Source organism: Halictus rubicundus, chromosome 4, assembly GCF_050948215.1.
Source record: "Halictus rubicundus isolate RS-2024b chromosome 4, iyHalRubi1_principal, whole genome shotgun sequence".
Lineage (NCBI taxonomy): Eukaryota > Metazoa > Arthropoda > Insecta > Hymenoptera > Halictidae > Halictus > Halictus rubicundus.
In genome coordinates, this window is record NC_135152.1 from 15,189,353 (window position 1) to 15,203,831 (window position 14,479).

The 14,479-nt window shown below is 35.7% G+C and overlaps 2 protein-coding genes across 4 annotated transcripts in view; one reads left to right on the plus strand and one right to left on the minus strand.

Moving 5' to 3' along the window:
• Positions 1-1,444: 1,444 nt before the first annotated feature.
• LOC143353580 (homeobox protein PKNOX2) overlaps positions 1,445-14,479 on the minus strand; it is a 35,735-nt gene continuing 22,700 nt past the window's right edge. Inside the window, exons 8-9 of one of the 3 annotated variants that reach the window (XR_013082168.1) lie at positions 4,267-4,406; positions 1,445-1,612 (exon numbers count right to left, since the gene is read on the minus strand). The gene's annotated coding sequence lies outside the window, so the exon portion shown is untranslated. Of the gene's footprint in view, positions 1,613-4,266; positions 4,407-7,341; positions 7,470-10,881; positions 13,360-14,479 lie in introns of those variants that run through there. The other 2 variants (XM_076787026.1, XM_076787025.1) reach the window with 2 other exon arrangements.
• Nct (Nicastrin) lies at positions 6,060-10,717 on the plus strand. The gene is made up of 8 exons (XM_076787001.1): positions 6,060-6,244; positions 6,517-6,615; positions 6,745-7,082; positions 7,166-7,562; positions 7,788-8,184; positions 8,260-8,705; positions 8,947-9,139; positions 9,230-10,717. Exons 1-8 carry the CDS (start codon positions 6,181-6,183, stop codon positions 9,246-9,248), a joined length of 1,953 nt encoding a protein of 650 aa, XP_076643116.1. The 5' UTR covers positions 6,060-6,180; the 3' UTR covers positions 9,249-10,717.

The following is a 14,479-nucleotide window of genomic DNA, read 5'->3' on the forward strand; positions in this document are numbered from 1 at the left end:
TGATCACGCTGGTCACGTGGACTCCGTTTACAGGAGTACGAAATTCCTACGTTTTATAACTTTCTTACACTCTACTAACACGCGACTAACAGATATTGCGGATTCTTTTCTAAATTAAAAAAATGTTCCATCGTTCTTCTCTAAATTAAAAAAATAGACCAATCGCATACGTGAAGGTAACAGAAAATATCTTCAAAACACACTTTATACAATCCCACTTTATCCTTTCCGCATTAATATATTACATAAATCGAATCCCCCTGAGTTTCGCTGTAACTGTATTACATAAAAGAGATAAACAATTATATAAAGGAGAATTAATTACAAGCTAATTCCTTATTACAATAAAAAATTGTCAACGCGTAAGATATTTGCAAGTTCAAATATCGTGAAACAGTAATAGACTATGTTCTGCTTTATGTGTTTTTGTTTTAGCTTGCTAGAAAAGAGCTCATTCAATCGCGACTTTTAGGGTCACCCCTTACAACAGTTAAGCCGGAAAAGGCTAATGATTCGACGGACGCCATTATGGAATGAAACCGAAGACGTTCCTAAACGAAACAGCGTAATACGCCAGACCGGTGAAACATTATAACTTCATCGAGCTATTCGCCGGCGTCGAAATAAGGCGTGATTATTTAATAGTTCGCGAGATTAACAAAACGTTTGTAATCTCTAAAACGAGGTCATGGACTTGCCGGAGTCCGTTGCCGTTTCCCAGTAGACCATTCACGTGTTTTCTGTTGCGACTCACGTGTATCACGAAGAGAAAGGGAACTGATATAAATTACTACCTAATTAAACATCACCTGCCAAACGCTCAGTTCTAAAGAACTTGAAAAAATTTCCCCCGTTATTCCATTCTGTCCTGGTCACCTTCCTTCGTTATGCAAAAACGACCAGAGGCGAAAACAATAATTTAATTTAATTGTCTATTTATTAGCTTCTTTTTAATAATAAGATCAAATTAGAAATATCTTGTAAGATTATACCTTCGTTTTGTAATTAATTATTTCATTCCCGACAATAGCTTGGAAGCTGTATTTTCATTTTGCAATTAAGTAGCTCATCTTTGAAAATGGTTTGAAAGCTGTGCTTTTATTTTACAGATGGATAATTTATTTCTGAAAATTCTTTGAAAGCTGTGCTTTTATTTTACAGATGGATAATTTATTTCTGAAAATTGTTTGAAAGCGTAACTCTATGAACAGTATCATCATATCATGGATGATAGTGTCGATATTTTACAAGCTGTTTATCATTAGCTAACGTGGCAAATTAAACCGAGTATGACCGATCTGAGTGAGAGATTCAAATATTTGATAATACAATTTAATAAAGGCTAAATAATTCTTATAAAGGCTAAAATATATTTTAGCCGCTTAATTAAATGAAACATGAGAAGCGATAATTACCTATTACCCTGGCTGAGACTGAATCTTCCGTTCCTCCAAAACGGCGATTGGCGTGTAGTCGTATGCCGCGTGACACAGGCGAACAGGATGCTCGAAAGTAGTAGGTGGAGGAAAATCGTGATTATTGGAAGCGAAACCCATTTACTTTCGCAATGGCTGGTCAGTAGCATCAGATTCGGATGCCCCTCAAGTTGCACCTGAAACAAACACGCGTAACGTTACCATGCTGCGATCGAACAATGTCAATAACATTAGCCGACAAATTATAAATGTTTTATGTTCCATTTCGTAAAAATTCTCATCGATTTTTCTGTACTGAATACGAATCTGAGAACCGTTTTCCTTCGTTTCCCGAATTTTTGAAGAATTTAGTTCATTAAAATTGAATCAAATCCTCAAAATCAAAAATTTCCTGTGCTTCAACTGTAAATGCTGTGGGAATGATTCTTGCAAAAAATGTATTTTTAAAAACACTTGTACAAATAATTTTTATATTAAGCGGGGCGTCTGTACGGCAACAATACTATTTTGGATACTTTACAGTTAACTTCGAAGACTAGGGATTCGATGAAAAATTCAATTAACAGCACGACAGTGCAGATCATTTTCGTCTCGAAACTATCGAAGAAAGTTGCATCACGGATCTCGTTTTCGAAATATTTGCAATAAAAGATGTAATGCAATATTGTAATGTGTTTCATTACATTTGGGAAAATCTATGGAACAAATTGTCTGACTATTTATAGTTAAAGCAAAAACAAAATTTAAAGCTAAAAGTCTAACTATTTCCTAGATTGACCCTTTACTTAGACTACTAAGCACCGTACTGGGGTTTTCCGAAAATTCCGTAAAAATTTACTAATGATAATTTTAAGCGTGTAATTGAAGACTGTAAACTCCAAATGTTCCGAAGAAGTTAAAGAAACTTCATACTTGCAGTTGTTGCGCAATACAGAAAACTAGTGTACAGACATTCTGCTGGAGTTCATAAGGGACTCCATTATACCATTGCAGGGTTAATCATTAATTAATTAGAAAAGAAGGTTTTCATACAAGAACCTCTGATTGGTCACCGGGAACGCGAAATACATGGGACAATCTAATCATGGCGATCGAGCTACTAACCCGACACTCGTTCCTCGACGCTATTGACTAATTACAAGTCTTAGCAAGCATTGTTGAAATCGTCGAGCCGATGTTCATGTGTCGGATCACCCGACGAACAAAAAGAGTATTCCTTTTACCAGTACATCGGAACAGTAGCTATCCCACGGACAAACAGTTGCTATTATTTTATCGGTGCACACCCCCCTGATAACGGTGTGCGAAAAATGTTCGCGAATATTTTCGCTGCCGGTTCCTGCAAACCGGTTTCGACCAAGTACTGGGCTTACAGTTTTCCTTCTGCGCTCACGACGCCGTCGCACGCTACCTGATACACGTGTTACCGCGCTCACGTGCGCCGCGGCTATTGCTACCTGTACGCGTTCTATAGATATTTACGCACGACTATCTTATACAGGGTGTTTCACAAACTGAAACCAGATCTTTCATAAACTGTTGCCACCGATATCTCAAGTTCTAGTCGAGTAGATGGTTGTTTCTCTTATTCTTTTATTCGGATTCATACCATAGTATGATTCAAAGTAGTAGAACTATCAGTAGTAGTTCATACATTTCCTCATTTCCCTTGTCGATGAGTAGACGGATCGGAATCAAGGCAACAGTCTACGCACGAACGAACTCATGATCTAGCCTCATGGAAAACGTTTCTTGGAGAAAACCGGCTTTGAAAATTTTTAAGATTTCAGTACATTAGTATTTGCACGAAGTAGAATCGGCCGGTCGTGGTCGGACCAGCCGATCCTTATGTAGCGTCTGTGCTAAGGGATTTTTCAATTTGATTTTCTCGGAAACGAAACTTTGACTTTATTTGAGTTTTGTTTTACTAGGAAAATTGCAGGCTTCTTTTTCAAGATTCCAGATTTTCGACTCGTTTCGACTTGTTTTCACATTCAGATTCTTTCTTCTTTTCCGACTGGGCCACCAAATCGGAAACACCCTGTATATCTTTGACGCGACATGCGTCATCGCCGTCACAAGACGTTCTCTCCGCTTCCCGTTCTGCGAAAAATGTTGGGACAGGACTGAATTTCTCATGTATCAGGCGTGGATGAGTCATTTAGTTTAACAAAAAATGCGATTGTATGATAGACCTCGGTGTAGTTCGAGCGAAACGAACAATTTCCATAGAAACGCTCGCTCGGTGCCCTTCCAACGTCGAACGACGCGCAACCACTGTGAAACGGATACACTTAAAACGCCTAATCCCTTCAATTTCGTGGACAACAACTAGAAACAGGGATGTATTTATTTATTTCGTTCGGATGCTACGGGAGAGCGTTACGTAAAATTGAACGACAAAATTTTTCCAGGCCATTTACCTTGTCCGAGCCAATTAATAAGATTTCGTTAAGATTCGAAGAAGCTTCCTCCTCGTGTCTTCTATCCCCATCGCTTTTGATTTATGTAATCAGAATGACAACGAACCCTCGACGAATTTGTTTGAAGAAGGGAAAGAAAGAAATCAGCAATGAAAATTTCATTGAATATAACGGTATAGAATAAGTTCAACGATATTCGATAGATAAACATAATAAAACGTCCATGCCATTGTATTTACCCCGTATACGACGTCTCGTTGATCGTTGCTCACTAATTTCAGACCAAAACGCAGTCGAGTGGTTAGAGAGAAATAACTGGTGTTATTGGAGGTAATTTTTTTTTGGTAAAAAACAAGGAAATTAATGAATGCTGGAACGTAGGAAATGTACGGAGAAGAGGTCTTCACCTGAATGTTACGTGTGGTTCGTGACACGATGAACTAGCATTGAAGTGACGTCTTCGAGCGATTGAGACCGACTGAAATGTATTGGGCTTATTGTCAGATGCGTTCAGCAGCGTTCGGAAGCGGTACAATTTGAAACACCTCTGAAATCAATATATTTATATAAGACTCGTTAACACGACGATACAGATTTCTGCTCGAAAAATTGGTTGGGTACACACGCAAACGATATATATGTACATCAGTCATCCTTTAAAGGTTTTGCTGACGCGATTCGAGATTACATAAATAGGTCCACACAAATGCGAAGCAGGGTTCATCTTTCGTGCGTAGAATTAAATTAAACACGTTCCTACGGCGCGCCATCTTTCCTTTACTCGGAATTGTAAATTCAAAATTTGATGAAACATATCTACTTCGTTTTTGACTTATGAAAAAACCAATACAAGAATGTTTAAAAATCGTTCTCATTTGAAAGTCACGTCCAACGTTACCGATAAACGCATATTTCAGTGTTAACAACGCAGGATAAGGATGTGTACACTGCAACTTTTGTGACAGACTATACACACGGAAGATGTTGAAGTAATACTGGGATTAATGAATAGTAAACATCTGTACGATTAGCTGACTACTACATTTTAAAAGAAAACATATTAATCTATTATATGGGACTACGGTACATGTATTTAGAAAAGGTAACGAAACTTCTAAGCAGGAAAAGGAATGACTTCTCCCCTAATTTAATCTTACTAATCCAATTTGTATAGGTACGAATTACTGCCGCTGAAAACTAAATTCACAGAATGCCCAGATTTGGGATAATCAATGAAAAGATAATGTTTAAAGAGGAAGTAAATTTTTATATCGCTAGCAACACCCACGACTGATACAGTATTCCTTCCATATCGTCGCTCGATTCGGGTGACATAACGCAATGCTGCAGAGGCAGGGAAAAATTTCTCTTGGCCCTGATTGGCTGCAGTGTGGCGGTCGATTTGAATGGTTTAGCTAAAGATGAAGATACTGGGCGTTAGATGCGGTATTATTTGTATTTTCCATTTTTCTATGTCTAGCAATTATATCTCTGAAAGAATTAAATTAATATTACAAATGAAATTCGAGATATTATTCCCTTGTAACGAAGAGGTCAATAATTCTGGTCGAACTCAGAAAGGAATTTTGAAAGCTTACTCTGTTCAACCTAGAATACGTGTATCAAAATCTCCATAATCAACATCATAATAATAATTGAAACCACTAAATAATCAGTAAAGATTGAAATAAAAATCTGAACACCCAAAAATGATACCGAAGTTAAATGACGACGCATATCAGATTCAGACAACCGAAATCAAACTTATGACTGTTGAACAGCCACAGTAGTTGTGGCGGTAAATTTAAATTGCTTGTAAGATCAAAATATTTTGTTTTATGCCAGATTATTAAGATAAAATATTTTATTTTGTGTTTCAGATTGTTACAATGGAAATGGTTTATTTTATGATTCAAATTCTTGAAATAAAAATATTTTATTTTGTAGTATAGATTGTGAAAATAAAAATATGTATTTTTATAAATATTTTAATTTTAATTTTAAAAATAACTATTTTTTCAAGCTAAATAAAATCTAAAATATTAATGACATAGTATTAATGACGTAGTATGACATGACAATTCCCTGATTAGGATATTTTGGAGCGCTTCCAAGAAACGGCTTCTACTTGAAGCCCTCTGACGGCATTTTATTGGTGTCGCTACTATCAGTGTAACAACTAAAATAAAAGCATTCAATTCCTTTCTGATTCACGCTATGCACTTGTGTCATCGTGTCTAACCTTCGTAAAGACCATCCGCTGTGGTGGTCGTAGAAAATAAACCTTTTGACAGACGAAACTTTTGACAGGTGCCACCGTAATGAAAAACATGGCAAGATGCTTTTGCCTCGGATATCTTTTCATGTTTGTTATTATAAATTTAGGTAAGTTGCAAAACCGTCGATGAGTTGTAAAACTCCACTTCTAATGAGAAAGTCTGTCAAATTTCAATAAACGGCTTGTCTCTTTAATGACCGTATTTTGTTCTTTGTCATAAACCAAGCAACTCTTACGTATCATTTGATTTCCAATTTGCGAAGATATTCTTCATACAGGAACGGATTTTATTTATCTCCGTTTATCTAACACACTTATGAACTATTTATTTTTATTGATTTGAAAACTAATGTAATTAAATATGAAACTATGTTTCCAGTGACTGCAATCAGAGTGAAAGATATGATCTATATGTCTTTCGAAGGAGTTTCTGCATGTTTCCGTAGACATAATGGAACACATCAATTTGGATGTTCTTGTAAGATTATGTACTTTATATTTAGTATACTTTAAAAATAATTAAAAACACTTTTTGTATGGATTTTACTATTTGAGATGGATGAAATTCCAATAGGAAAGGCATGTACGTTATGTTTGTTTATTACAGCAAGCAGATCTGGAAGTATTGGAGTTGTTCATTTAGTTGAAGAAGAAACTGATATCAGGTGGCTTGAACAGAATGCCACTGCTGGACCTTACACAGTAGTCCTTCCTTTTTCTATGTTCACTAGAGACTATTTATTTCGATTACGGGACACAAACAACATAAATGGAGTTTTATTAGCGAATAATGTTAGTCAACCATATCCAAATTCGTATTCTCCTGAAGACACTTGTCCAAATAGATACTCAGGATTCAAAAATTGCACTGATAGTTCTCCTTGGAATCCATATGGTTCTTCATTGCTTATGGAAGATTGGCCCTTCCCAATGTTTTATATAGAGGTCAGAAATAATCTTGTATTTTATTTGGATTACATTACTTCTGTTATGTATTTACAGAATGTTATGGAATTTTTCATTTTCAGAATGAAACAAAAATCGAAGACATAAAGTCTTGCTTCTTCAAATATAATGCACACGATTTAGAATCTCAGCGACACAGATCACTGTGTGCATTAGAAATGAAATCATTCATGTTCGCTGCTGTTGACTCAAGAACTTGCATTAGACGCAACGATTTTAACTTACATATTGATCCAATATTGTATTGTGATCCTTTAGGAGATAGAAATATACACTGGCCTTTAACTCCATTAAATAAAGATAAAAATTCCATTATATTAGTAACGGCTAGACTGGACGCATCTTCTTTATTTGATAGAATATCTCCTGGAGCAGAAAATGTAGTAACTGGATTAGTAACACTGCTTGCCACTGCCTACCACTTGAATAACTTATTTAAAAATGCTACATTAATAGATAGTAAGTATGCTAGTATCTAAAAAGTACAGTTATTCTATATTCATGAATACATTGTAACGAGAGGTGTGTGAGAACCCGAAAATGTCGAGAATTTTATTCGGGATTGGGACATGTTCTCGGGAATCTGAAATATTCTCAAGAATCCCAATATATATTTGAGAATCCCGAAATTTTCGGGTTCTCATACACCTCTAATTGTAATAATTATTTTTATTTCCGTTTCAGATACAAACGTCGTTTTCTCTTTGTTTAATGGTGAAGCATTCGACTATATAGGTTCTAGCAGATTAATTTATGATTTGAAGGAAGGTAATTTCCATGCCTTAGGTGGCGTAAAGATGAAGTTTGATGACATTAAATCTGTCATTGAATTTGGTCAATTAAGTAAAGACAGCTTATATCTTCATTCAAATAACGGGAAAAATAGTACACTAATAGAAAATCTCAAGGAAGCATTAGATGCAAAAGTTTTGGAAGATAGTGTCCCACCTACGTCAATACAGAGCTTCTTAAAGGAAAAGCCAGATTTACCAGCAGTTGTTATAAGTAACCATGGAGCACAATTTGAAAACAAATACTACAATGGAATCTTGGATGATGCTCAAAATCTTAATTTTAACAAGTATGTTTCTTATTTTCAAAATGTATCAGATTAATTGGTTATAATCAATAATGAAACAAAATATATTTTTTGCAGAAATTCCTTGTCCAATGCCCTTACAGCTGCGTTAGCAAATGTAGCAATTCGCGTTGCCGAGGTACTTTACGCAAACGTTACTGGAAAACCGGCTGCACCTGTAAATGCAACCACCCAACAAGATATTGAAAATCATATATCTGAAATGTTGTTTTGCTATTTAAAAAGTGCCAAGTGTAAATTATTCCTGGCTGCGTCGCCTCCGGGTGCTAAATTAATCAATCAAGTTCTACCCCTGTACGTGGGTGTGCACAAAGTACTAAATACTGCCACAACCTTAACGGGTCAGCTGCTTGCTTTCTTAACTAGACAGGAATTGAACTTGAATGAAACTGCTTGCTATGAAAAGCATCTTATTTGGATGGCTGGTTACAACTGCACAGGCATATGCATTAACTCTACTGTGAATTATAGCGCAGCCGTGAGTCCAGCATTCATTATCGACGGTACGTTTTTCATACTACATGGGCTGTCTGTCCACGAAGCGTCGCTTCGTAAACGCGTACGCGACAAACTGTACACATACTTCAATGAAAAAATCCTCTTCGTCACATGACATCTTTGTAATTGACGCGGAGCTTGGTCTACGCTTTGTGGACAGAAAACAAAGCGTACGCGTCTATGACGGGACTTAAAATAAATGTCATTTAAAATAAATAACATTACCATTTCGATATGTCTAACTAGGTTACAACATGAAATTAAAAACTTATTCCACATGGACAGAGTCCATATGGGAAACATTAAGCGTAAGGATGTTTTTGAAGCCTTCAGAAGCTACACAGCGGCTTAGTATGATTCTTGGTAGTGTCGTAGCCGGTATGTCGTTCATTGTTGTGTGGTTCATTGAATCTCGATCTGACATACTATTTAACACAAGGTATGGTAGTAATATAAAAATAAATATATTCTGCGAGATTATATTATTGTCAGACTTTTGTTATAGTAAACACAAAAATAATTGTTTCAGAAGAGCAACGGATGGCTAGGAACAAGCTGCGGACCACATATCAATGGCCAGGTTGGATCGTCTGAAGAATAAAGATGTTCCAGTAACGAGTCTGTAATGTATGTGTGGTACGCCCTCGGACAATTTTTTATACCTCAAAATACTGATGCATATTCGAATACCGCCGTCGTTTTACTTCATTGTTGTCGTGAGATTTTCGGCAATTATTTAATATAACATTTGCACCTTGCTGTTATTATGTTAAGAACGATCTCATCCGTTCGCTTTGTCTTCGACGGTTCTTTCTTCTTCTGATTCCATTGTTAATGATAATATAGCTGACACACTTTTCTTTGAGTGTGCGCTATGTGAATTGAGAACGATAATCGGTGGAACATTTTTGTATTCCAACCAACATTTCGAGTATTACACCAGTATCACAGTGATAAGCAGGGTATATTGACACTAAAAAATATCTACCGAACATTTGAATGCGTTGGAATCATTTTTGTACATAATAACGGGACGTACATATTTTACTTATATGATTAACGTAAATTGATACATACAATGCTCGTAGTCTGAATAATTAATGAAATTTTTTGAACATCTATTTAATTTCATATCATTCATTTTCTCATAAACATTAGTATTATAAATGTCATGTCATTTAAACATATTTGGTAATATATTTAAGAGAAGCTCCAACAAATTTAGAATATTTGTTGAAGTTTAATAAATAATTTTAGCCATCAGTTTTGTACTACTGCATTTGTCGCAATTTATATTTGTATCATATATTAATTATATTGATGTAGTAGCGGGATATTTCGTTTGGAGAATCCTTGTTGATGGATTTTCTCAAAACTATAGGTAGCTAATTGTATGAAATGGTTAAGTGAAGTTGACGGTGTTGTAATACACGTAATCTAAGGAAACATTTTGTCACATGTAGTAAACAAAATTTAGCAATTCATTTCATGAACACCATTTCAATCATTATAAAATGTTGAAGATGAAATACAGTTTAGGTTCATTACTAGCATTACTCGTTTAAATCTGTATAAATTGATATGGTATGTTGTCGATATATTCTGTCCTTTAATTCTTGTGCTTTGAATATTAAATCTTTAACAACTAATTTAAGAATCTTAAGGTTAATGTAGGGAAGTCGACGTGAAAAAGAGACAAGTAAGACTAAAAAGAATATTTTATGAAGCATTAAACGATAACTGTAGGAAATTGCTAGGAAACATATATTTGTATCTGTAACCGTTTGAACGCATTTTATAAATATGATGTAAATACGTTATAAGAAAGACATGTCATGAACTTTTCAATTCTTAATTACAATGTAGAATTTTTTATAAACAATTACCTGTGATTACTTGCGATTTCATACTTTTTTAAGAGATACAAGTATGCGATTTGCGATGTAATTGACTGGTGTTCTGTCAAATATACAAATTACGTGTCCTTATTATTGATAATAAAATATTATATACTGTACATTGAAGATGAAATTTGTTAAAAGTCTGCCTAATGACCCGCTTAACTAATAATCTTTTCAAATTACACCAGTTCCATGTCTTAATAAAACCAGGTCATTATCAATTGTAATAGTGTATGTAAATATTAGGTAGCACCTTAAGGATAAAATAAAAGTCGGAAAACATATTGCAAGCGTGATGGCATTTATTATCAATAAACAACTTATTTAACAGGACCTTGATGTACACGAGAAAGTATTCAAGTTGTTTACTTATGCTTCCTTTTTAGTATGTACGTAGGTATGTAATACGTTTAGTTTATGACTTAAAATTTCACTTAAGTTAGGAATGGACCTTCGAAAGTCCGTTAATTTTTATATTAGAACATGCACGTACGGGCGTGTATGTTAGCAATATCAAATAGTACAAATATCTGTCAATATACATATGTAAACATTTTTGGAAAAGTATAGAATAAATTGTTCTCTTGGCAAGATAGAATACACATTACAGTACATGAAACGTAACATGCTTGATAGAAACTTCTGTATAATTTACAAGTAGTAATACAATACTCACGAAGGAAGAAAAATTAACAAATTACTGGAGAATAGTGACAAACAAAATAAAAACGCAACTTGTTGCTTACGAATAACAAGGTGAAGGTGAAACAGAACTTAAAATGTCTATAAATCACTTCACGAGTATAAAATGCGATTAGCTGTATAATCCTTTATGAACTGTCTGTTCAGAACACAATCGATGTGCATAGGAAGTACAGGTAAAGCTAACGTCAATTAGCAGAGGAAGGTTGTCATAAAACAACTACGTAAATGACAATGTTGAAAATAGAAAATCGAATGATGTAACTGGAAAAACAACAGGAAATTAACAAATATAATTGTAAAAGTGATAATTGGAAACATTCAAATATCCAAAATGTTAAGCAGGTTCTTGTACCAAAGTCAACTCGCATTACTGCCTCATTTTTTGGTCCATTCCTATCTTCTTAAATATTTTCGTCAGAGCTTGCACATAAATTGCTAATACTGAATAGTATTGCAGTTTACCTGAAGGTCCATCCTCCAACATGTACTCGTACGCACTTGGAAGGACGAAAACATTGATTCTTTATAGTTGTCATTGAAATTTCTCGAAAATTTAATATGACGAAGCAATACGTTTGTTTACACTCTTGTCATCACATGAGAATTATTTAATGTGCATCTATTTATGTGTATAAGATTGTTTTCGCAACCGAAAGAGATCTAATAATTACAGTGTCATAATTCATGTATTTTATCTATTATGTATTTTCAACTCTTGCGTTAAAAGACCGATAAAAATTTCAAGAGATATCTAATAAGGTAACAAAACGTGACACACTTTCAGACCATATTTTCAATATCAATGTTCTTTTTTACAAACGTACCAAACTTTTTGCTTTATACTTTACTCAAAATAAAACGTTGGGAATATAATGCAACGAGAATGTTCCATGTAGAAAGCCCATGGACCCACTAGCAGATTTTAGATGCAAGCTCTACAAACATACGTTCAACATCTTCGGTAAATGTTTCTACACATGTATGTGTGGATGAGTGTCTGTGTCTGATGTGTGGTGTGTGATCTTTTAAGTATTTCATAGTTTTCAGTATACAAGTATGAAGTAGGAGGCTGGGCACCGCCCACCGAGTTATCACAGTCGTTTGGTGCCGCAGCACATACGTATACGTGGTTCAGCCTTACAACCTACCTCTTAGCCTATTGTTATTTTATAATTATAATTAGTCAAAGTACAGTATAGTCCCGTACTAGGTGATTCGCGATACGACTCGACGATTCTCTTAGTCTTATATCATTTACGAAAAGTGCACATTATTGCTGGTACTTGTAAACAGCGACCTAATCATCAGCACGAGCGATCGAGGACCTGTATAATTTCGCCACGATCTGCTCACGAAGTGAAACAACGCGGAAAGTGGCGGGTAAACAATACCGTGTATGTTAGCTGTTTTTTCTTTTCTTTTTCACTGTATATTCAAACCATCGCCATTCTTTCTTTTTTGCTTATTTTGTTGATTCTCCACGCGTCCACGATCGCTCGATTTTCTCACTTATGTCACTACACCGTATAAGGAGCTATACTGTAAAAGCTGTCTTCAACTGATAATATCGTTTTACTACGCCTCTCGATCAACTCGATTCTTCCGTCTCGGAACTTCCTCAAAATTTTGCGACCAGCAACGGATTTTGGAATCGGTTCGCCTAGGATGCCCGGAAAAAGCTCGTGGAGCTACTAATGGAAGCACTTTGTGCCAGTCGGCTATGTACATCGATACCGGAAGAATTCAGGATACCAGTAAAATGAGAGTGACCTAATCGACAGCATCGACCTTCTGTTTTGTACGAGACATTCTTCTCTGAGCGCATTGAGGACCGGTTGCATGATTTCGATTCTCTATTAACATGCTTTCTCGCTCTCTCTTGCCTCCTAATATTCTGCGCATCTATAACACAAATTCATCAGTCGATGGCATTCAGTTACGTGCTAATTGTTCGTCCTCAATGCGTTGCAATCAATGGACTAGCTTCGGTCTGTTCAGCCATATACAGAAGAAACCTCCATTATTGTAGTGCTGCACTTCTCACTGAAACATTCTTTTGGAAAAGATCAACGTTATTTGGGATAGTGGAAAATCGAACTCTAGTTGGACTCTGCAGAGATATACAGGTGGGGAGCAAAGAATGATTGGCTTTGATATCCATACATACATGAAAAACACTTTTGACACAGACGGATCCGAGTTACAAAAACTTTTAACCGATTCTGGACAATAAGAATTTCTTACGTTCGCTTATCTGATAATGGAGGTTCTACTGTAGTCGCAAGTTATACTTAGCAGTATTGTGGAGACCACACAGAGAAATTGTGAGAGTGCTGTATACTATGAACCACTGACACCGACGTGCTTAAGGAAACCTGTGCATCTCGTTGCAAAAAAGTAACCACGTTCGTGTTCGCATACCCGAAAAGTTCCAAAACTTTTTCGAATTTAACGCTCCCGTAACACAACGTATTCCCGTAGCCGCTAGAGTTTTACGCAATCTGTATAATGCCATATAATTTTCAGTTCTACAACACGTGCAATAGTTACAATTAATCAAGCGTTGGAAATTCGAAAAACTTTCAGTTCGCTGCTTGAAACAAGGTGATCGTGCCGGAATAAAATCGACCCCGACCAAGCATATATTCTACACACTCTTTTTTTGTTTGTTTGTTTTAATCATCGATCTCGGAAACGTTTGTCCATTTAGAATCGCATTTCCAAGTGAAGTCAACGGTCTTTAGGACAGGTTTCAACAGTTCGAAGCGCGATGGACGGAACGCTTGGAAACAAGGACAATCGAAGACAAGTACGTAGGAAGAACTTTTTATAGATTATATCTACACGGATGATCATCGGAGTTCGAAAACGATGACGATTATCGAATCTAAAGAACATACACCGCATCCGCTAACGATTCATGGCGTCGAAAAGTATGCGAGTTGCCAAGTATTCAGCACTCGCGAATCTGTAGATTATTTGTTTCTTTTCTTTCTTTGTTTTAAGTAAAACGCAACGATCATATGCAGACAGCGAATGTATGAACACTTAATCCTAAGATGGCATGTGCTTGTCGTTGGGCTTTTTTAAAAGTTTTTCTTTCTGTCTTTGTTTTCTTTTTCTCTCTCTCTCTCTCTCTCTTTTAATTTGAGTTCATTTTCAGATACAAGAAA